Source organism: Lissotriton vulgaris, chromosome 6, assembly GCF_964263255.1.
Source record: "Lissotriton vulgaris chromosome 6, aLisVul1.2, whole genome shotgun sequence".
In the NCBI taxonomy this organism is placed as follows: domain Eukaryota; kingdom Metazoa; phylum Chordata; class Amphibia; order Caudata; family Salamandridae; genus Lissotriton; species Lissotriton vulgaris.
The window spans coordinates 1,508,362,867-1,508,387,751 of record NC_141694.1 but is presented as its reverse complement, the minus strand read 5'-3'; the positions used below and the strand labels follow the sequence as shown (position 1 = coordinate 1,508,387,751).

General features: G+C 41.4%; 1 protein-coding gene across 1 annotated transcript in view; it reads right to left on the bottom strand.

Annotated features, from left to right (window-relative positions):
• CHGB (chromogranin B) overlaps positions 1–24,885 on the bottom strand; it is a 270,210-nt gene that overhangs the window by 5,536 nt on the left and 239,789 nt on the right. Inside the window, exon 4 of the mRNA XM_086927682.1 lies at positions 22,972–24,767. Coding sequence (XP_086783808.1) covers positions 22,972–24,767 — 1,796 coding nt within the window. The remainder of the gene's footprint in view (positions 1–22,971; positions 24,768–24,885) is intronic.

The following is a 24,885-nucleotide window of genomic DNA, read 5'->3' as shown; positions in this document are numbered from 1 at the left end:
CACTCAACACCGTACTCCACTGTATCCCACACTATGACACTTTACTCAATGACACTCCGCTAAACGCCACTCCACTCCACTCTACGATATGCCACTCCACTCTTTGCCACTCCACTCTTTGCCCCTCTACTCTAAGACACCGTACGATACGAAACTCTATGAGTTGCCACTCCATTCTACTCTGGGACACAACACTCTACTTTACACCACTCCACTCTACTCTACAAGAAGCCAATCAACTTTATGCCACTTCTCTGTAAGCCGTGACACGCTGTGCAGTTCCACTTTACTCCACTGCATGCCACTCCACTCTACAACAATTTACTCCACTCTATGCTTCTATACGACACTGTACTCGATGACACAACAGTTGAAAACACTCTATTCAACAAAATTCCACTGGATGACACTCCTATCTATGCCACCTCACTGTACGACACTTCACTCAACGACACTCCACTCTATGTCACTACTATCTACATCGCTGCACTCCACTCTAAATACAATCAGATATCACTGTAGTAGTCTATTATTAACTTACCATTTATTACGAAACCACCATATGGCACAGGTTTAACTTACCTTAAAGTTACCATTTATCTCTATATTAATGACAATGTTGTATTTTAATTACCTCAGTAACCTATGCTTAATATGACAACAAACTCGTTCTCTTGTGAGACTTTTGGTTAGTTCATAATAGAACTTTTTTTCCTCTTGTATTATGATGCTTTCTGGAAGTTTTTTAAATTTTCACAAGGTCAACTTGACCAAACAAAATAATAGTCTCAACAGGAGACTGGAGTAAAATACATTTTTCAAGGAAGGCAGTTCAAGGCGATACTGATGAGCCATGACCAGGTTTGATGTATCATCATTTCCCTGTGTTCCGCAAGAATCACAGTATGGCAGCGGAGACAGTATGTTGCCATACTGCCATGCTGCTCAATAATTTCCCAATTCTGCCTCAACAATTGGACTGGCACCATGGTGCCGGGAGCAGGTACTAATGCAGGGTCAGATGCACTGGCTGGTGGTGGATAGACAGACGTAGCTGAAGACGTTGAAGGTGCTACTGGAAGGACAGATGCAGTAGGTGGTTTGGAAGGTCCGATGATGCAGAACAAGTTGACGGTGTCGCAGTGGCCGAAGAAGTGCCAGCAACTGTTCTTATTGCTTTGGCCTCTTTAATTTCCCAGTGGGAACTTCTTTCGGCATGCACCAGCCTGGTTGAATGAATTGCCTGGGTGTTTCCTCATTTCTGTTGTTCCAAATGAGCAGTGCCTCATGTTTGCATGGGATATCACTTTGTTGCAGAGGTTCCAGGTTACCAGGTTAACATTGACCTTTTGCCTTCCTGGAGGTAGTGAGATAAAAATATTTATGATTGACTCCTTCACCTCATTCCTTTGCGCTAAATCTCTTCTTCATCCTACTGCAACTGCACTTCTTCCTCTTGCAGCTAAGCCCCAGGACCTTGTTCTTCAGCCATTGCAGGTGTTAAACAGTTGCAAGGTGGCTACAGAAGATAAATAATTTACTTTTTCAAGCACCACAACCTTCTCCTTGGAGCACACACCCTTCTCCTTGGAAGTAATCAAATGGAAAGGGGCTAAGGGATATACATTTCATGTTTCATACCATTGACAGAGTTCTATTACAAAATCGAAAATACAGGGGTAGTATCTCCCTGTAAAGTTCACAAACACAACCCGCAGTTATAATACTCAGTTACAATACTAACACATGTACCATTCAAAAACACAACTAGCCATCAAACCGTGGATCTATATTTTGAAAAAATAATAATTCTATGATGTAAATATATGTTAAAAAATTAACGTAAGTACTGTAGTACTAGCAAGGAACCACTATTGAACGTAAAAGGATTGCTGACGATTCTATTAAACTTTGAAGCTACGCAAAAGTACTGCGGTACTCCAAAAATTTAAATAATATAATTCTATAATATACAATGTTATATGATTACAAAACTATTAATGGGCCAAAAAAAAGCATCCAAATTCATTTAAAGAAACAGAGGTTAAAGATTAGTTATAGTTAAGAAAACATATTTATCATTTCTATACAAAACAAACTTAAACTATAGAAACATTAGGAATTCAAAAGTTATAGTTATAACTTAAAGTTATAATCTGTGCCCGCCAAAAACTTCCGATAACTCACCCACCTCCCTATACAGCGTTGTGAAGTTGCTAGCCAGACTACCTTAACTATACCTTGTCTCTCAAGCATGCAGTCTTCACACATTTGTCATTTGAGATGTCATGAGCATTCCTATGAATGCTATGATTTAACGGAGTATAAATGATATAATATAAAAACACATGAACTGTGCATGGAGAAGGCGTGTGTTACAGTTCATGTAGTCTCATTAGCAAGACCCTGCAGCCAACTCTCCCTCCATACAGTCAGGCCCACGCTATGCCCAGATTTCGGCTTTGTGTATTGTGGAGAGGGGGGGGGGCATAGGGCCTGTCTCTGGCCACCCCATCCACCAGGGCCATTTCTTTTTTAATTAACAGAAAGTGGGGCCATGCTGCTTCCTCCTCGAGCTTTGTCATGGTCATTTCTTAAAATGAAGTGGAAAGGGACCAGGCGGTCTCCCCTCCCCGAGCACCTTTAGGCCTTGAGTACCCTATCCCCCATATCTGTGTATTAAGGAGACAGGGGCCCCTCTCAAGCTCTTATCAGCCCAGGGGACCCCACCCCCAGGGCCATTTATTTAAATAAAGTGAAGAGGGGGCCGCATGGGGCCTACCAATATTTTCAGGGTGAGGGGAAATTGTTCCACATCCATGGGCCGATTTTGGCCCTAGGGACCCCATCCCTGAGGCTTGGTGACATTTTGTAGGGGGATGGTGTGAGGTGGCTCGCCTTCCAGGGCTGATTTAGTTCCAGGGAACCCCCTCCCCCAGGGCCCGGGAACATGCTCAGGTGGAGGGGGGCAATCAGCCTCCTTCCTAGTGCCAATTTCGGACCCAGTGACCCCATTTCCCCAGGGCCCCGCATAATTTTTAAGGGTAGGGTGGCACACAGCTCCCCTCTCTGGGCTGATTTCGGCCCCAGAGACTCCATTCCCGGGGTCTGCCTAATTTTCAGGGAAAGAGGGCTTGTACGACCTCCTCCTCAGGCCAATTTTAGCCACAGGGACCCCATCCCTGGCATCCTTTTTTGGGGAAAGGACCACATGGCCCAGATCCCTAGATCGACTTAAGCCCGTGGACCCCAACCCGGGCCCGGCGTCATTATTAGGGGGATGGGGGCATGCAGCCTCCTTCCTCAGGATGATTTTGGGCCCAGGGGCCCCATTGCGCGTATCCTTGCTATGAGTGCACAGAGAAGGGAGTATGTGGCCTCCCTCCCTGGGCTGATTTTGTCCCTGGGGACTCCCATCACTGGGGACCCGGCAACATTTTGTTGGAGGAGATGGCATGCTGCCTCCCCCCCCCCGTCCCCCCCGGGCCGATTTTTGCCTCAGGGACCCTATCCCCCGGGCCCTGAAACATACATAGTGTTGCTGGGGTCTGTGGGAGGAGTCTCAAAGCCCCTGTAGCCCCACCCAGCTCCCCACATACAGCAGTGCCTGCATTGCTCATGCCCACAGGTAGCAGCTCCTAATGTTTCTTCCTGTGGGCGGGAGCAATGTTTTGATCTGTTTCTCTGTATGCATCACTGCAGGCAGGGAAACATAAAAAGTCTGCGCTCAGTGGTCAGGAGCATTTTTGAAGCTCATGCCTGCAGAGAGTAGACTTGGGGTTTGGTCCTTCTTGGCAGGAGTTATGAAAGTTCTCCTGCTAAATGAGAGCAAACACAGGTTTTCCTGCCTGCGCCTCTTCCTGGGACATAGCATCTGAGCCAGCCCCAGGGAATGGGGTTGCAGGGCTATTAATGGCTGAGGGAACAGGGCTGCGTGGCCCCTCCTCCCTTAGAGTAATCGGCCGCAGGGGTGGGTGGAGGGCTAAGCAACCCCCTCTTCATTTTACAAATTATGCTCCCAAGGATGGGCTTCCTGTGGCCTCTCAGAACTCGGGACGGTGGGCCCGCATCCCCGCTCCCCATTATGAATACAACCTGGAGGATAGCCTCCCCGGGGCTTATAATTTGTAAATGCGCCTGGCCACTTTTTTGGGGGGGGGGGGGTTTGTCTTTCCTATGCAGTCAGTTGGGCCAGCTGCAACCTCAGGTCCTTCTCAGCCCGTCTGTCTTTCAACTTGTCAGGAGACAGGGTTTGGGAGGAGAAACTGCTTCCTGCAAAAGATACAGCAAGGGTCTCACTCTCTTCTAGAGTCTTTGCCAAGTTATTTTCCTCCTCCTTCTCAGTGGCATTGCCTCATGGGCCCCAATTCTGAGGTATTACCAGGGTTCTGCTTTCTCTAGAATGGTGATGTAGCCCTCCTCAGACTCTTCCTGTGGTGCAGATTGTGTTCAGTAGGCCACCTCCCAGGCTTTAACGGCTAGTTGATACTCAAGATTTAGATAACCCACAAGGATTTTCAATCCCCTCTCCCTGCACAACTTTATCAAGTCATCAATGCCGTAGCTCTCAATGTCGTTGACATCTAACTCCATCTGTGACGGGACCCTGGTTGGCACCCTGCCTCCTGCCCCATCCTGGGCTTTCTGATTCCCCTTCTGGAGGCAGGAGGTCTTTTCTGCAATTTAGGGTTCTCCTCCTCGGTTGTTGCTTGCAGCCTCTTATCTTTCTCAGAGGCTCAGAGTGCTATCTGTAGGTACACCTTATATGTAATATAAGGGGATTTTAAGGCTTGGAAGGGGGTTGTAAATGCGGAGTCGACATGGCAGTGTAAACTGCACACAGAGGCTCCGCAATGGCAGGCCTTAGACTAAAGGGCCATGTAAGTAGGTGGCACAATCAGTGCTGCAGGCCAACTAGTAGCATTTAATTTACAGGACCTGGGCACACATAGTGCACTGTACTAGGGACTTATAAGTACACTAAGTATGCCATATGTCGATAAGGCAATCAAACTATGTTTTAGGCAGTGACCACAACCACTTTAGCACTGGTTAGCAGTGGTAAAGTGCACAGAGACCTAAGGCCAACAAAAACGAATTCAGCAAAAAGTAGGAGGACAAAGGCAAAGGGTTTGGAGAGGACCCTGCAGAAAGGGGCACTTTTTAGCAGTTGCAAATCTGTAAATTAGTAACTGCATTTGTGGATGGGTCACATTTGTTATGAATATAGAATGTTAGGGCTCCAGCTTTTCATTACAACTCTGTTGTAAAATTGCAATTGAACACTGGGAATCTGACAGACCGCTGCTGCTTTTGGAAGTACGTTTTATTCAGCATGGTAAAATTGTCTCATTTGGGTGAAGGCCATATTTAAGAATCTATAAAAAAAGGTGCCCTCATTTTAGCTTCTGATTTCCATGAGAAAATCATGAGAGAAACCATTTTCTCTGACAGATGGGTCATCAGATCTGAACAGAGGATCTGCATTTTTCACAGCATGAAATCACTCACCACAATTCTTAAAATTGATATGGTACCACCAATAAATTACTATCTTGTGACTATAATCTGTTATCACACTTGATGCATACCCCTTTTTCTGACCCTTGTAACATACAATTCAATAAAGCAAGAAAAGCAATCTCATTACCAAAAATCTTGCTTCTTGTAGTCTTCCACTTAATACAAAAAAGTTTCAAAACTTTTGTGACTTTCACCCCAAATTTAAGGGTTTGATTTACAATAACAATATTATACAGGTTAGAGGGCACGTTCAGATAGTTAATGATCGGGGTGAAGAGTCCCTTTGACTCCACCCTGGCCAAGAAGTTCTTGGGAGTGCACTCCTTTTTGGATCATTTTGCTTAATTAGAACATTGGAATGTTCAGAACTCAGTTGTAGCCATGAGAGTGCCTCAAGGCCAGAAATGGCTGACAAAGTTCCAATGCTTGTCTATCTATTTCTCCCTTCTTAATTTAGACTAAGGCCATTTTTGAGAAAGCGTATACTTTTTAAGACCCTGACCATGACTTTCAAATCCTTGCATGGTATTGGTGCCGTCTATCTTAGGAAACGTGTTCAATTTTACTTTCCTTCCAGATCACTACGTTCGGCCACCCAAGCCTTGGCAATCGTCCCAACTTCCAAGCGTGCCCGCATTGGGGGCCGCTCCTATAGATTATTGGCACCTCAGCTTTGGAATAAGCTCCCCCTTTCTCTTAGGAAATTAGACAATCTGTTGGCCTTCAGGAAGGGTCTGAAGACTTGGCTTTATGGCCTTTAGTCTGCTGTGTTTCTGGTCTCCTCTACAGATCTATTTAGCGCCAGGACACTCTGCCTGAGTAGCCGTGCGCTCTATAAGTCACCCCTATAACATAACATAACATAACATAACATAACATAACATAACATAACATAACATAACATAACATACCTTCAGTTAATGTAATCTTCTAATAGCCTTATCATCCTTCTGCTGTAGGTTATACAGTAGTTAAAGGTCCTCTACCTCATTATAGACCCTCACATGTGGCTAAAGCCAAACGTTGTAGCTTAAGCAGGATCCTATATTGCTATATTAGATCATTGTTTGTGAGGTTACAATATTGGATGAACTCAAACTGAGTGAGCCTTAATATATGTAAGATGGAGTTTCCGCTATTGGTGCTTGCTAGTAAATAATCTCGTTATTAGGAATTACAAATATTACTGAACTGAAAACTTTGTGATGCTGTGGTTGCATGCATCTTCAAGGTGGATGTGGAAATTCCAATCATTACAATAGCAGGCTTCTGTAGCAGGTTGTTGAGTGGTGATGTTTAAAAAAATATATATATATTTATAATATCACACAAGTATTTTTTTTAAAATGATCATATGATGGGCAATGATTGCAGAGTGTCAGACGATAAATCACGTCTGCCCTAATTGTGTTTTATGTTGATCAGGGAATCATATTAAGTGTGCCCCTAGATAGACTACACTGGATAAGTTTTTGAAGGGATCGTGAGACGTATGCTGTGGTTACTTGTGATGTACTAATTGGTGTAGTATTGTTACAAATGTGAAATATATTTGTTTTGGTAAAAAATGTTTGGGCCCTTGTGAACGTCTGCTATTGGCATCATTATTTCGTTACTGTTGGGTCACAGATGATTTTTCTTCTGTATGATGTATTGTGACCACCTCAATACACTTAACTTCTTATACTGTTTCCAGGCCTGCTTTTAAGTTCTAACTAAATTAATTCTGGGTGTTGTAGTCTTTTTTTGCTTACACTAAAATAATTTCATTAACACAAAAAGAGTTTTATAGGTAAAAAAGTTCAAGATTAATGCCACTTGACATCATTTAAAGTTTGGCAGCAGGTTTGTTGGTCCTATGTATTAACTCAATTACCCTTGTGGAAGACACATCCCTCCATAATTACAGATGTACCCTTGACTGGCAGATATTTCTGTGGTTTAAGATATGTCACTGCCCCAATAGGACTTAAGAAGACACTGCAACATCAATGAGAAGTCACCATGTTCAATGTGGCCACTCATAAGCTTTTTTTTAACAAAAGCTAAATACTAAAACAGTTCTCTATAAAGGTAATGCCATTTAAAAACCCTGCCACACTTGGAGTGCTATTCCAGCATTTCCATGTCATTTTTAAATTGTCATGTTTGGATCAAAAAGCTAGACCTGCCAGTCACAAACTCATATCATATGCAATAAATATGTAGCATATTGTGTGTCGTCCATAGGCCAAAGCACAAGATAGACCAGGTGATGGGTTTAAGTTTGCAACTGCAGAGAGAGAGAGGAGGCCTCATCAGCAGAAACATGACAGTTTGTCAGACTCCTAATTGTGCATGGGGGGGTCTATATTTTTGTGGACAGGTACTATGCCTTTTTGAGACAGAGTATCTTTTTGCAAAACTCTAACTGAGGGACTGTGTCCCTGAAGACCGAGAGTTGGTCGTAGTAGTAGTTAAATGGTCACTCGATGTCATATATATTTGTAGTGTGGTGGTGGTGGAAGTGAGGACTGAGAGAACATAACCATACGGATACTATGGACTGTAACCCAAGTGAGACCACATATGTGGGATAGTCTGTAGATTAAATGTACGTTTTTGTGAGTTTAAAGGGGGTCCATCAAAGGAAATAATTACACAGCATATCTAAACACATATTTACTGAGTACTTACCACTTTCAACTCCAGAGTCAATCTCATGATGCCTTTAGAGTGAAAGATTGTCAACAGTGTCTCCTCCCAAGGCAAGTGGTTTAGAGGCCTGGGAGATTCACCAACCTAACCAATGCGAATTTCGTTGCGTGCCCTGCATCGCAAAATGCGATGCAGCGCACGCTACGAAATTCGTTTTATTAATAAAATTGTTTACTTACCTCCAAATATCCATATGCCGGTTTTCAGCACCCTCCAACTTGCCCCTCCCCCGCCCCACCTCTCTGCCCCACCGCAACTCCCTCCACGGGCCGCGGCTGCTGTCAACGCCATCTGCAGAAGGAACATCACTTCCTTCATTTGGATTAGCAGCACTCAAGGTACATCAGACAGCCAGAACGAAACACCAAGACAATCAGGTTTGTCTTGGCTGACTCCAGCACTCTCAGAGGTGCCATCATCACCTCTAATGCATCCTGTTTTCAACTCCAACAACCAGGAACTTGGCACCCCGTACTATGGAAACCACCATCTACACTGAGACCACTACTGTCTTGCCTTTTTTCTAACAAAGCAAACCACAATATTGTTGTCAGCAAGAGAAGGGAGGCATGTGACCACAACTCAAGGGTCACACATGATGTCCAAAGCTGCTAAGACCGTAGTAAATGAATTACAGCAAAATCTGTTTGGTGTGGCAAGGCAGCAGTAGGGGTGGCTGTACAGAATCATTACCCTGCTACTGATGTAGAATGATCTCTGGGAAAGGAACATCAATATCATGAAGCAGTAGTGTAGAATTATATTTGATGGGTTATTGCACTGACGGGTATAATCAGGTATTGAATCTGCAATCCGTGGCCAAGCCATGGCCAAACACCATCCTTTGCTACTACCTCCCCATCAACGTTCAGACTGGCAGGGTATGGGGAGTACAACAGGGCTTACATTTCTGCCCCTGACAACCAACACCCTGTTTAAGATACTGCTCCTCAACAGTCATTGCACAGGTATTGTTCTGGAGGTCCAGCTGTTGCCACCCCTAAAAACCCACAAATAATAGAAAGAACTAATGTTATCCTTTATTTATCTTTTATTTGTATCACCTTATCCACATGATGGCTAAACAATTCCTTTGCTTTTCTAAACGTTGATGGACTAACTGCACATAAACATACCATTACCTCATTTACAGAAAAGCTGTTAAACTTAAAAATGTCAATCAATCAAGCAGTATTTGTATAACATGGCTAATCACACGGGGTGGGCGAAGGGAGGGGGGGTATCCAGCAGGGCCGGACTGGGAACCACAACCGGCGCTGGCAAAGTACTTGGCCAGCCCCCCTCCCCACTAGGGGGGGGGGTTTGGAGGTGCGGTCAAGCTCTTTGCCGGGCCGGTTTTCAGCCGATTTTGCTACAGGGCCGAACGGCCCTGTAACAAAACCGGCCCCCTGGGGCCCAAAACCGGCCCCCACCCGTGCAGCGCACCGGAGATTGCCCTGTGCCCGCTATGGCCAGTCCAGCCCTGGTATCCAGGTGCTGTGCTGCAGGCATCAGTTGAAGAGCCAGGTCTCGAGTCCTTTCCTGAAGTGGTTCAGTGACGGAGAAGTGCGTGGGGGAGGTGGGAGGTGATCCAGGCTTTGGCAACGAGATGGGAGAAGGAGTATCCTCCAGGGTAGCTGCGGCGGATAAGTGGTGTCTGAGCGAGGGCGAGGTGTGCTGAGCAGAGGTTTCTGGATGGGTGGTGGAAGATCAGGCGGTGGTTCATATAGTTTGGGCCTTGGTTGTGGAGGACTTTGTATGCATGGGTCAGGAGCTTGAACTGACATCTCTTCTGGATGGGGAGCCAGAAGAGGTCTTTCAGGTGCTGGGTGATGTGCGTCCTCTTGGGCAGGTTGAGGGTCAGTCTGGCTGCTGATGTAAATGTAAATAGTAGTAATACATTTAATCAAGTAACAAACATCGAATGTGTATTTTTATATACATTCCAAAGATTTGTCCTAAAATGTCTATACTTACCTTGTTATAAAATGTTTGTCATCTCAATGTGTTTTTCTTGTAAAAGGTTTTAACATGAAATTCAAACATTTGTTCAAATTAAAACAGACCCTGTCTTACATACTTTAAAACATAGTAAGACATAATGGTAAACAGACATAATATCGATTCCAAAATATCGTTTGGACAAAATATCGAGTAAAAAATATAGACTAGCAAAAATATCGACCAGACATAATATAGACTACAAAAATATCGAGTAATATCGATAATAATAGCCAAAATATCGAATCAAAAATATAGACTAGACATAATATCGACTAGATAGAATATAAAAAAAAAATCGAAAATAAGGTAGTTTTTAATATTTTTTAATAATTGTGTAATATAAATCTGTAGCGGGTTGTGGGTTTATAGGGGAATAGGGTGGGAAGTAATTTAATTATAATTAATTAATTATGTAAATTAACAATAATTATTAATTAATTATTAATTAGTTAATAATTAAAGTATAATTGGTTAAAAATAATAATTGAGTAATATTTAATTTTTAGTACATTTTTTTTCTGTAGCGGGTTGTGGGTTAATAGGGGAATAGGGTGGGAAGTAATTTAATAATAATTAATTTATTATGTAAATTAATAATAATTGTTAATTAATTATTATTTGGTAATTAATTAAAATATAATTGGTAATTAATTATAAATATTTTATTGATAAATAATTAATATTTAGTAAATTATTTTCAGTAGTGGGTTGTGAGTTTATAGGGGGATAGGGTGGGAAGTAATTTAATAATTAATTAAATATGGAAATTAATTAAAATTGTTAATTGTTAATTAATTAATAGTCATTTTAACCCCTACGCTATCCAACGCTTTCCCTACTGTAGCACCCACTGGAGTGGGAATAGTAATTTTACCCCCTACGCTATCCAACGCTTTCCCTACTGTAGCACCCACTGGAGTGGGAATAGTAATTTTTACCCCTACGCTATCCAACGCTTTCCCTACTGTTGCACCCACTGGAGTGGGAATAGTAATTTTTACCGCAACGCTATCCAGCACTTTCCCTACTGTTGCACCCACTGGAGTGGGAATAGTAATTTTAACCCCTACGCTATCCAACGCTTTCCCTACTGTAGCACCCACTGGAGTGGGAATAGTAATTTTACCCCCTACGCTATCCTACGCTTTCCCTACTATAGCACCCACTGGAGTGGGAATAGTAATTATTACCCCTACGCTATCCAACGCTTTCGCTACTGTTGCACCCACTGGAGTGGGAATAGTAATTTTTACCCCTATGCTATCCAGCGCTTTCCCTACTGTTGCACCCACTGGAGTAGGAATAGTACATTTTACCCCTACGCTATCCAACGTTTTCCCTACTGTTGCACCCACTGGAGTGGGAATAGTAATTTTACCCCCTACGCTATCCAACGCTTTCCCTACTGTTGCACCCACTGGAGTGGGAATAGTAATTTTAACCCCTACGCTATCCAACGCTTTAGCTATTGTAGAATTCACTACAGTTGTTACAATAAAATTTAACTATTTTGCTATGCTACGGTAAAATTATTATATATGTTTATTTAATAAAAAAATAATTATATAAATATATATGTATTATTTTTATATATTTTTTTAATTTACAATAAATATTGATTAATATAACATTAATTTATTAATTTTAAGTAAGTTTATAATAAATATATTTATTACTACATTAGTTTTAACTTAATTTAAAGACAAAAAAATAACGATATTTTTACAGTCTATATTTTAGTAACTCGATATTTTAGAGTCGATATTTTTGTACTTACCTGTTTAAAGATAGCCAGTCGATATTTTGTCCATCGATATTTTGTCAACGATATTATGGCAACTCGATATTTTTGAGGTCGATATAATTTCAGTGATCCAGACATAATACCACATTGAAAAATGTTAGTAACTTGTTAAAGCCTTAAACTGATTAAATATCAGTTTTCAAAAACACAACCGTTTGAAATAAAAATACACCATACATGTATGACAAACAATGAAGAGCAAATGATAGAAGCCTTACATAGTCATGCCTTGGGCACATTTTACCACTGCGTATGCAGACTAAATCAAATACATATGTGATATTTGTTTCGTGAACAGTTTGTATAATTTCATAGTTACAATGTTCTGTCAATTATTATATGACAATTGGTTTAAAATGATTGAAAAATATCTCAAGTCAAGTCAAAGATCTTTATTCGGAATAAAACATCCATAAAAGTGCATAACAAATACAATGGCAATGAATACAAAAATAAACAACCAACATTTAGTCTATCTAATTCTACAACAATGCAGGTACATATTAAAAGAGGACAATATATGTAATTTAAAAATTAGATCATTTAAAAATAGCGACAACTATAAAATGTGGGACAAAGACAAAGGTAAAATCAGGACAGATGTATGTGCAAATTACAGATGTGCAAATTGTTAAGCGATACAAAGTGCAAAGTGCAATGTACCAATTTTATCAGTCAATGTGCCAAAAATATGTTAAAATATGCTTTTGCTATTGCTGCATTTTCTAAAACAAAGTACTCTAACTTTTCAAAAAATGAAAATGAAACATAAAATATTTTTGTATTTATTGCAACATTAAATGATAGAGCATAGCTTCCACACCATCAAAGAAAAAGGTGCAATACGTCATGATTAGCATGAGGTGTGTAGGTCACCATGTTAATCCAATACAATGCAAACAACACACAGCATTAAGAAATATAAAAGAAAACAGAACGATATTGATCTATTTTGACAGAAAATATTTATGTCTGCATACATTTGACATTAATAATGCATCTCGCCAATTACTAGCTTCATGTATTTGTTGCATTTTCAAGCAATGAGTTCATTTTCAAAATATTGTTTGATGTTTCAGTTGAATAATAGAACCACCATCTTCAACACTCACACGCGGTCCTCTGATTCCATGTAGGTTATTGATTGTTGCTTGACAAAAAAGTTCAATGTTTAAAAATGTGCTCCTCATTTATAAATTGTACTAATCAACAACCATATAACACCGACATTACCAGCATGACTGAGTGTTGGAATACTGCATCCATATACACTTGCCTTCAAACAACACCCATGTACGTAGGACTTCGGACCTCTTTCGTAGTTTCTAGTGTCAAATCAAGGTTCACTGGATCCACACATGATTCCAAAGGAAGGAAGCAGATGATAGGATGAAATTGGCTGACAAGAAACAAGATTAAAATTATGAACACAATACTATCAAGTGCATACGAAACACATATAAAGGTCATAAAGGAAACACACACACGATACCTCAATTTTAACACAAAATCTAATCAAACTACTTGAGCCTTTATCCTTACTAATGTTTAAAAGAACATTAGTATAAAATTGGCCATGATATAAATGTCTGAGTGTGACATTAGTGTCAAACATTACTCACAAGATTTAATATTTTATGATAATTTGTTAAATTACTGATCTAATTGACTTACGAAAGCAACTAAATTATCACTCATCAGTGAGGAAGTTACCATCAGTCAAAGATATGCTCAATCAAATCATGTCTCACTTCACAGTCATCTCTCTCATTGCTGTCACCATGTTGCCATCGCCCACCAACCTTGCTAGGAGGCTACATTAATGCACCACTGGTCTTATGAAGGCATCTGAATTGGTCCTGTAGGAGATGAAAAGTACGTTCCACGGGTCCTCTGGTCTGAGCATGTGCTTGGTCTCCTATGGTGGCCTTTACAGATGTTAAAATCCATATTTGTCTGAGATAGGTGAAATCCCCTGCAAAACAATTATTGTAGAACATCAAATGTCTAACGATTTGAAACAGCTCTACATTCATTATCAAATCATATTGTTAGGTAACTTACCAACAAGCCACGCTCACCGTGGTGCATGGTCTACCCCATAATGTGATACTTTTCTGTTGTAAAGTCCCATCGACCCATGGAATGAACTAGGGAACTTGCCACACTGGCAATGAAGAGTTCTGCAGAGCAAACCACCGGCACATTGACTGCAACTGCCTTTGCAGGACCCCTGCTTGCAGTCATTAGCTGAAACTAAGGGTATGTGGATACAATCAATAACACCAACCTCGTGGAATTCCTCCTAAAGCATATAACAGCCTTGATAGTGTTACTTGTTGTTACAGCAACAGGGAAGTAGACATAGCCATGCACATTACACGCATTACTTCCAGGATCTGTGCGAGGACAGCAGGCATGTTGGTGTTCACATTCCATTTGATTCCGCTACGGTATCTTGTAATGTCTCAGTTGCACTGACGTGTAACACTGCTATGACCATGATGAAGAGAATGCAGTGGGTATATGAATATCTGACATTAGATTTGTTTTCAAGATGTTTTGCGATGCAAATATTGTGTTGTAATCTAGTCTGTATTTTCAAAAAATGTTTCATGCTTGCAAATATTGTGTTGTAATCTAGTTACTATTTTCTAAAAATGTGTCTTTCTTGCATAGTGTAAAGAGCAGGACGTAGCCTGTAGACATGCAACCTACGTACCCGATGCTGAGGAGAATGTTGCATGTGTTTGTTACAGAATTAAATAAATGTATTTCGTAATCAGGCCCATATCATACATAAAATGAATATCTAATGTATCTTCCATAATCAACAGCATGTTACCAAAGATATGATGTGCCTTAAAAACATGTTTAACTTTAAACTCTGCAATAGTACATATTAACGTGCCTGGTTCAATGAAGTGTGTGAGCATCTGTAGGATTTCTTGTACATTAGTAACATACTTTTTAGTCATTATGTATTATCAAATAAGTTTTAAAAAATTGTGAAATTCATATTTTTTAAACTGTATTCATCAATACCCTACAAGTACAATGATAAATCAAGGCCTGGGTCATAGTATACATTTTTCAGTTGTGTCCGTAGTTTATGACAGACACATCATTCCGGACAATGTAAGGGAAAGCTTGCAGGCAATGGATGTAACAACAGCAGCGTAGCATGGGAATAGTATCTATCACTGAAGTTATCGGCTTTCCATTGTGCCATCATCTGGTAGCCATTATGGTGCATCCATCGTTATATGTAGGTAGTGTTATTTCATGGCATCATGGCAGAAAAGACCGTCAAACATGATGGATGCTAGCTTTGTCCATTATGGAAGAATGTCCTGTCTGATGTTTCCCAGGGTTTATCCTTTGTGACAATGACTGATATTAATAGTGATGCACCATGTTGGTTGATGTACTTGTCCGCCACGGACGGAGGACGTCTTCATCAATGAAGAACAGTTCCCATCCTCTAGACAAGCCCTGTTATTGTTAAACTTACTGATTTATTGACGGAAGAACACAGTCTGCCATGTAGCGTCCACTGGAGGGAGTTCTTCACCTTGGTGAAATCAACCATCTTTCTTTAAACATTACTTGCCATCAATGACCTGAAAATACTTCCTCCATTGTTGATGCTACATTGTTCTGCTAAAAATGCATCATGTCCAAGTGCTCCAGTGATAGGGCACCCAGCTTCACCCCAGAAGAGCTGGAAATCCTGGCTGACGGTGCCCCCAATTATTTGGCCCAATATAAAAGCAGGGCAGTGGACAGAGCATACTGGGCATACTAACATAAATATTATGACCCTTAAGATATGTTTTTATTTTATTGTGGCATATTTAGATTGTGGCAGATGGGATTATGTGGAGCCACCCATGCTTTTAAAAAATTTTATGGCTAAAGAACTGTTTTCTTAGATATGTTTATTTTCAACTTGACACTTGTTTATAAAGGAGGAGGATGTCCCAAACACAGGAGTAAAAGTCCATTACTGTTTTTAGATTTTTTTTATGCCTGGCAGAACTCTGTTCCACCAGGGCACTGTGAACAAGTTCTCTACTGAGGTAGTGGAATATACTGATCCATATTAATTATACCTATCCTGCTTTTCAAACATCTATATGTCTTCGTTCCTCTAAATGCGTTGTGCTGTTGCTGTGCATACACCATGTTAAAATGTATGCACATCCAAAACGTTTTTGTTAATAATTAATGTTTTTAATTTTTTTTAATTAAATAGAAATTTTAATAACATGCTTGATTAAAATGTAAATAATTGGAAAAAGTGTTTTTATGTTTATGATTTATTTATGTTTATAATCACCAGGTTTGCCTAGGTAAAATTTGAATTATAAATATGAAACCTTAAAATGGTAATCCTTCTGAGTTAATGTCACTGATGTCCCAAAGGCTGTCAGTTCTTCTGTAGATGTTTAAGTATGGGAGAGAAAGCAGAGGATATGTTGTTACATTTTATAAGTGTAATTCCCAATTGGGAAGACCTGAACCCTTCAAGTCTGGTTTCTAGAATCACAATTTAAAATCCAAACTAATGGTTAGGTCAGGTTTTAAATTGCAATTCTGAAAATGCCACTTTTAGAAAGTTTGCATTTTCTTACTTTAGCCATTTGGTGCCTGCTGCCTGTCCCTGATTACATGTCTGGGGTGGGTAACAGCTGGGCTTTAGGTATTCCCCTTAATAAGCCAAACCCAAAGGGAGCTTAGGTGTGACTTGATGGGCCATCCAGGCCGGATGAGAGGGAAGATCTGGCCTAACTTCCACCTGACTAGATTGTGTCCTGTTCCTACACAAAGGGCTGCATACCCTCCTGAAGTGACTCTGGAGCCAGACATGAAGGGCAGGACCTCTGTACACTTCAAAGGTTTGTCTTTGAAGTCCCCCCCCCACTTCAAAGGCACCACTGGGCATAAGTACTGGACCTCAGACACAATCACTCTAGTACACTTCTGGACCTGTGGCTACTCTGCTAGGAAAAATGAGTGCTGTGCTGCTGAAGGATTGCCACTCTGCTGGACTGCTGCTTTGTAGGACTCCTACATAGCAGCTTTGCTGACCCTCTGGCCTTCTTACTGCCTGTCTGGGTGAGAAGGACTGGAGCTGTATCACTTGTCCCCAGAAACCAGAGTGACGCCAAGGGCTAGCTGGATGGCTCTCTGATCTGAAGTATCAGGGATATAAAAGATTTGCAACTGAAAGGGCCGGCCCATAAACTCTGGACCTGTTCTATAGAAACAATCCAATGGTTCTTTTTAGCAGCATGAAAGCATAGAGGTGAGGAAATTCGTTAGCAATACAATCATTTAACAAAGAATCCTCTGGGACCCATAGTAACCACAGACAACCACGTCAAGTTACTTTGATTTATTACAAAGCTCAAAATAACTGGACATAAAGACACCTCAAGACGAGAGTGTAGAAATACATCGGAATTAGCATAAAGCCAAATCTGCGTATACAATTGAGACATTGTAACATGAATAATACAATTAGTTCAAGAAGCAAAATACAGTGGATCAAAAAGCATGAGCCCTAATTTCCCTTCATCAAAGGTTGACGAATATACACCATTCATCTCGCCCTAAACTAACACTAAAGTGGTATCCCTACTTAAGCCTGTTCAGGAAGGAAGATAAAAGGTGTCAGCATGTGGAGTCTTCCTAAGAAGTCTCTCCGCCATTAACGGGTCTTGTAGCATAAAGCTGCAGAGACCAAGCTTGTTCTCAGATGCTCTTTCCCAATGAGGCCAAAGAAGAAGTGGGTCCTTTCCCTACTCCCTTCATCATATTATTGTAGATAACTTTCCCAAGATTCATTGCGGAACAAGCCATCTGCTCTGGGTACAATCCTAAAGGTGATTTTCCATTGAACAACAGTATTCTTTCCTTGCAACAATTTGTCCTTGGTTTCTAAGCCTTCTCCTGTGCAAACACAACAACCTTCCTTTATCGACACAAGAGTAATAATTGTAACTTCTTTTCTCCTTGCTTGACTAGTTAAACAAAGACATTATTCTAGATATTGAGAATGCTTCTTTCACCTGCAACACAAAGTGGAGAAAGAACAAATTCCACGGCACATGAAATTCAAACTTAAATAATTCTAAAGCAAGAGTTTTCAGGGAACTGCATTTCAGGCCTACAAAGGTCAGCTGACATTACAAAGCATCATAAGAACTTTACGAATTGCATGGGAAATAAGGCATCTTCAATTAATGCATTTACCTACATATAAACGACATGATTAATAATCACATTTAATACATGAATAATTGTCAGTTTCACAACACTAGATCTTCATGTTAGTGTTTCCTGCTAATTACATTCATATTCTATGTTAATTTTCGCTGTTACTTTTCAATGGCCTAGAATGCATCACGCTCAAGTTAATACATTTCAGAATTCTAACATTTCATGTTATTACAATAAAGGATTATATGCGGATGCACTCTACATGTGTGATTATAATGCACCCCTACACATAATTTGCGATTTCCGATTCATCTCAACCAACTTGCTTCTGCAGCTAGACTCTGCCATATGTGAGTCTGCCCTGTCAAGTGGTGCCACCCCGTCCTGGACCCTTAGAAGAGGGCCTAAGGAGTATCTCCGGTGGAACCAACGTATCCTCTGCTGAGTGACACATCACAGAGCACAACAGACATATCTCCTCGGCTGAGCGGCGCATCTTAGAGGAGAACAGACGCATCACTGTGGTACATGAGATGAACCCGTCGCAACAGCCTCCCGCATCTGGGGCTGACACATCGCCTTAGGAACTGCCGCTGCACAACGCTCTACACGGCACAAGCTCCTCGCATCCGTCGTTGACAGCAGCTGCGATGCTGGATCTCCGACGCGTCGCTTCTGCTGTGCCTCGCATCATCAACACTGACTTTGCATCGCCAGCCCTATCGAAGGATCCTTGACAATAGCGCATCAGTTCCTTGCACCGCAGCATCGCCGAATTTGGAACCAATGCTTGTTGTCGTTTTGGTCTTGTTTTATTTTTTAAATGAAGCTGTATTTTTCTAACCTGGTGTGAAATTGTTTTGTGTGGTGTTTTCACTGTTTTACTCTTTGAACTGTTGCATCAATACTTTACACATTGCCTCTAAAGTTAAGCATGCCTGCTCTGCACCAAGCTACCAGAGTGTGAGCGTAGGTTATTTAGAGTTTGCCTGCTTCTTACCCTGACTAGGATTGTGGTTGCTGCTTAACTAGACCTCATACCCCAGTCAACCACCAACCCAATTTCTAAAACCCAAGTATAGACTTAGAGTGACCTTTTTATTATTCTTTAAACATTATTAAAAATATTTTAATGTAAAATATAAATGTAAATTAATATTGACCTAGAACTAAAATGAAATGTGACTGCACACTAACTTATTAAACAAAATGTGTATTAAATAATGATAAATTTAAATGTATTAATATAATTGTTAAATAAACAGTTTCAGGCTATAATTTAAAAAACTACAGTTTGATCTATTTAATATCTAGTCGTTGTTAATATTTAAGTGCGTAATTAAATAAAATTATTTGTATTTTAAAGTTTAATATATATTAGACTACTGTTTAGTATCCTGAGGGCTTGAACAAGAAGAAAAGTAGTAATATATTAAAAATTGTTCCAAACAAGTAGCCCCAAAATATATCTTGCATGGTGCCCCATAAATCCATAACAGATCACTCTGTGTGTGCAGTTTCTCCACCAATGTTATGGAGATTATGTAGCAATGTTCTTTTAAAACAATAGATGTTTTTCGTGTGTGTTCATGTTTAGCTGTTTTTAAAGGTTTAAGATTTTGGATGGATACATAAAAAAACAATGTTTGTTATATTTGCACCATGATTGACAATATGAGTATACATGTCATATTTTACCATTCACAAACGTGTGGTGCATGGTTTGCCTTGTCCTATATGTATTATTTGGGTGCATAAAAACAGAGTTAATATATGTTAATATTGCTTTTTTAAGAAACCTAGTACTATTTCGGCTGTAGACTTACCTTATATTTTTTAAAGCTGCAGCAACTTTGGTGCACGACCTCACCCTTTTACATTTCAAGCGCTCTCAGCAGCAGAGAGTGAGTGTATGCAGGGTTGGCCTAGTTGTACTTTTTTCCGCCATAAAAGGTGTGGATTATTTTGCTTTATGGCTCCACTAGCGATTACAGACACTAAGGGGCCGATTCCGATCCTGGTAAAAAAACGTCTGTACAATTCGTATCCGGAGCCCTTTCCGTACGAATCGTACCCGTCCGTCCGAGTCGCGTAGTACGATCCGCATTCCGGGAATCCGTCCGAATTGTCGCGATCCGTACGTATTGCAAGGCTGAGACCTTGAACCATACGGCTCGTACACAGTCCGTACGACCCGACGAGTACGATCCAGACGGGGAATCAGGATGCGATTCGTACGGTCCACGTCAGGTAAGGGCAATTTGTACGGAAAAGCGCCCAATCACATACACCCCATACGGCGCGTACCCCCTATGATCGCAGGGGTACAGCGCATACCCCAGCGATCATGGGGGGTACGCGCCGTACCCCATGATCGCAGGGTGTACGCACCGTACACCAAGCGAACATGGGGTACGGTGCATACACCCCTAGATCGCAGGGTACAGCGCGTACGCCCCATGATCGCAGGGATACGCGCCGTACCCCTGCAATCATAGGGGGTACGCGCCTTACCCCGCGATCGCATGGTGTATGCACCGTACACCCAGCGAACATGGGGTACGGTGTGTACACCCCGAGATCGCGTGGTACGGCGCGTACCCCCCATGATTGCAGGGGTACGCGCCGGAACCGGGGGGCCGTTCCGTACCTGTTTCGGGCCGAACTCTGCTTTTACGGCTGTTTTCAGCTCTCATAGGAAAAGGGTCGTACGGTGCGTACCCAAATTGCACTTGCCGGGTCAGAAAAAGCAGCTGCGATCCGTACAGATGTCGCGTACTGCGGGTTCCGAGGGAGAATCGTGCGGAGAATCGAGTCGTACGGTCTTTGTACGATTCGTATGGAGTCCTGCTCCTTGTACGAATCGTACGTACGGGGGACGCTGCAAGGTACGATTCGTACGGGAAAAACGCTCCGTGCGGCTAATCGGAGCACTTTTTCCAGGATCGGAATCGGCCCCTAATTAAGGTGGATGAATTATTATTTTTCTAAAGGCTATCTTTTTTTCAAGTACAAAACAGTCTCACAGAGGTGGTGGTAGGTGTTGAAGGTTCCGGATGGATGACGGAGGTTCATCCATCATGTTGCTAAACTGTAAGTAAGGTAGATGGAATTTTGTATCAGAAGACGGACCAACAGCAAATTTTGGACAGTTCATCCACATTTGCTACACTCTAAGGGACTTATTTACAAGCCCCTTGTGCCGCCAGTATGCCACTTTTCCATATTAAAAGAAATGCACTGGTGGCACAAGGGGCTTTTAAAAAAGCCCCTAAGTAAGACCCTTAGTTCATCTGCATAATATTAGCCCCCGCAGCCCCTGAGCTACGGGGGGTCCCCTCCGGCACTGTGCACTGAAGGTGGTCCCCTGGCCTGGAGGAGGAGAGTGGTGGGAATTCCACATCGTTAGTTTGGTCACAAAGTACGTTTTCATTAGATACATAGCAAAATATATCTCAATCAATGTGTTGTGTATTTATTGCCTATATTAGTTGTGAAGGTAATTCTATATCAAGCTTCATTTTACAACTTTACCAGCGGCGGCCAGCGTGGCTCAGGTGGAGGGGGGATGGGGGTTCCACGGGGGATTTCGCACCGGGGGCCCGAAATAATAGAAAAAAGCTAAACTTATCTCAATGGGTCCCGCATCTTCTCTGCTCCTGCTCTCCTGACAATGACAGGAACAGGAGGCAGGCAGGCAGGCTCCCTCCCCTGCAATGGCAGCGTTGTAATTGGTCTAAGTGCCGTAACACAGCGATCAGCAAGGGCCTGGAGGGGTGGGCTTGTTCTCCATGCATGCTGTAATGCAGCCTGCATGGAGAACGGGGAAGTGTTCATCGCTGGTTTGGGCGGCCTGAGATGGGCGGCCTGAGAGGGCCGACCAAACAGTTATTGCACACTTTGAAGTGGGCAAACCACTCCTCTCTTGCCCTGCTTGGAGACCAAAGCAGCCCCGCCCACCGGCCCACTGCAAAGCAGCAGGACATGTCAGGAAGCATAAAATGATAATAACTTTTACATTTATTATCATTTTATGTTTATTGTCTTTATACTGCTTAAAAGGAGTGGGGCGACGCACCTCCGCCATAGTGGAGGAGCCACCCCTGATTTACTTCCTTTAACCTCTGGGTCATGGCATTACATTTTATTCTACTGTCAAGGAAACAATTACCCAATGTCTATTTCACGTTGCCATGCAGCACAAATATGTAAGTTAGTTCTGTGCTAAAAGACAGATTAACTACGGAAAGAAAAACAAACTTATAATGACGATTTTATATCCAAGCACTGTTTAAAAGAGAATGAACGCTGTCCTTCTTATTTTAAGTATTATAACCTTTCATACAGAGAGAAAGCCAACTGGTACCTACTTGTTTTATCTATCTCTTTCAACTCAGGGTATAGCGGAGAGAAAACCTCCCATAACCCCGTTTATTGGTAAATATTCTTTATTACTGGCCCTTTATTTTAAGTATTTCACATTGCAGTTTTGTATGGATCTGGAACCTCCTAACCTGGCTTACTTTTTTTAGGTATTAAAACGCTCACTGATAGGCATATACAGAATATGAACGTAACTATATATTGTTTATTCTCAAAATTTATTTTGCGAGTTTGTGAATAGTATATTTCCCAAACCCCTCTTAATATTGTTGTATCGTCATTGTGATCAGTAAAATGACATGATCTTAGGGAAAACAATTATATAAATTTACCTCTTCCTCTGTCAGCGGTCTCTGAATCAAATTTCGCTTTTTTGTCTGCATCGTATGTCTTTTCTTAAATCCTTCCTCGGAGTTGTATAACTCGGGTAATTCAACAGATTTTTTCTTGTAATTCAAAAGCTGAGCGAGCTCGTCCATTTTATTATACTGTCTTTTATTTTCGAATTTGTGAATTATAGAAGGACTTCTTTTCTCAATGTAGTTAGGATTCATGTCCTGAATAAGTGGCCTTTTGTCCCACAGATCGTAATCATTATAGTCTGGCAAGAAAATCTTGTGCTTATTTAGGTCTTCACTGTCTGTAACTTGGCTTCCAACGTTTCTCCTTTTTTCAAAACCTCTGTTGTTCCACCACAGGTATTTATTGTATGGGTTAAACTGCCGCACAGCTCTTTTGTCTATGTCTTCATTGTAGTAGGGTTTAAACCTTACTCTGTCTGGGCTTTTCATTTCCTCTTCACTTTCTTCAACATGGCTTTTCTTCTCTTCACTATGATATCTTTTTTCCATGTCTTGCTCTTCAGCCAGCTTGACCGGGTAATATCTTTTTTCTTCTCCCAAGTTTTCGTCAACAAAAAAGCGCCTCTTTTCTTCTTTATTCTCCTTACTGTATTGCCTGTCTGACTCATCATCTTCTGTGCTTTCTTGGTCTTCGTTGTAACGCCTTTTCATTTCAGGACTGGATTTAGCATAGTAATTATACTTATTTTCCAGGTTCCCTCTGCTCTGTTGTCTTTTCTCTTCATAGTCAGGTTGTAGTTCCCAATAAGATTGTCTCTTTTTTTCATAGTGATGCCTCTTTTCTCCATTCTCTTCACTGTTGTACCCCTTCTCTCCATCTCTTTCCTCACTGTAACTTCTCTTCTCCCACTCTTCCTCACTACCCAAGCTTTGGTGTCTTTTTTTGTCTACTTCTTCGGAACTGTGACTTTCATAGGAGTTTCTTTTCTCCTGATTGTGAGGGTGGTGATTGTTTCCATAGGTCCATTTGTCATCATTTGGAGCGCTGTACCTTTTCTTATTGTTGTAATGCGCATCCTCATCATCTGATCCTTCAGATTCCTCACTTCTGTGTCCTTTTTCTAAATAGCTGTTCCTCTTGTCCTCTGTAGGTTGGTGATGTCTGGGCTTCCTGTGGTAAGGTCTTTGCTTATAGTATCGCTTTTCCATGTCTTTGCTTTCATCGGATTCCTCATACTCTTTTGATTGGTGTGAGCCTTGTCTTTTTATTTGCGGAGAGTGAATTTCACTGCTTTCTTCCTCACTTCCGCGACTTCTCTTTTCGCTGCTGGGCAGCCATTCATCAGAAGGTGTGTGAGGGGCAGATCGCTTATCATCCTCCTCTTCATTAGAATACACTTCCTTACTTCTTCCTGCAGAATGGGGTCTCTTATCAAGATGTTCAGGCTGTATTGTTTCTGAGTCTTCTTCATGGTGTTTCTTTTCTGCACTGTGGTGGTGTACTTCATCGTTGCCATCTTCATTGATCTCCTCGCTCCTTTTCTTGGATGATGGATAATTGCCTGTATCGTGATCTTCTTCTTCTTTGGAAAACTCTTTATCCAAGCTGTGCCGTTTTTCCTCCTCTACCGGTTGCTCTTCCTCCTCCTCATGTCGTTTCTCTTCATTTTCTTCCAAACTACTCTTTTCTCGCTCTTCATTCTGATGATGCTCTCCCCCGTTCATGTGCTGCTGTATTTCAGCATCACTGGGGGCTGTCAGATGTCTCTCTTCGTACTGCACGTCTTCTCCATCACTTTTCTTTTCTACTTTCTCATGCTGTCCACCTGAAACAGAATGCCACAGTTTCAATTTTAATTTCCAAATTCAATGTTAGGCTTGCATAAACAGGGCAATGTTAATGTAAGATCGACCACCTTCCACTCTTTAGGCCAAAACCTGTCC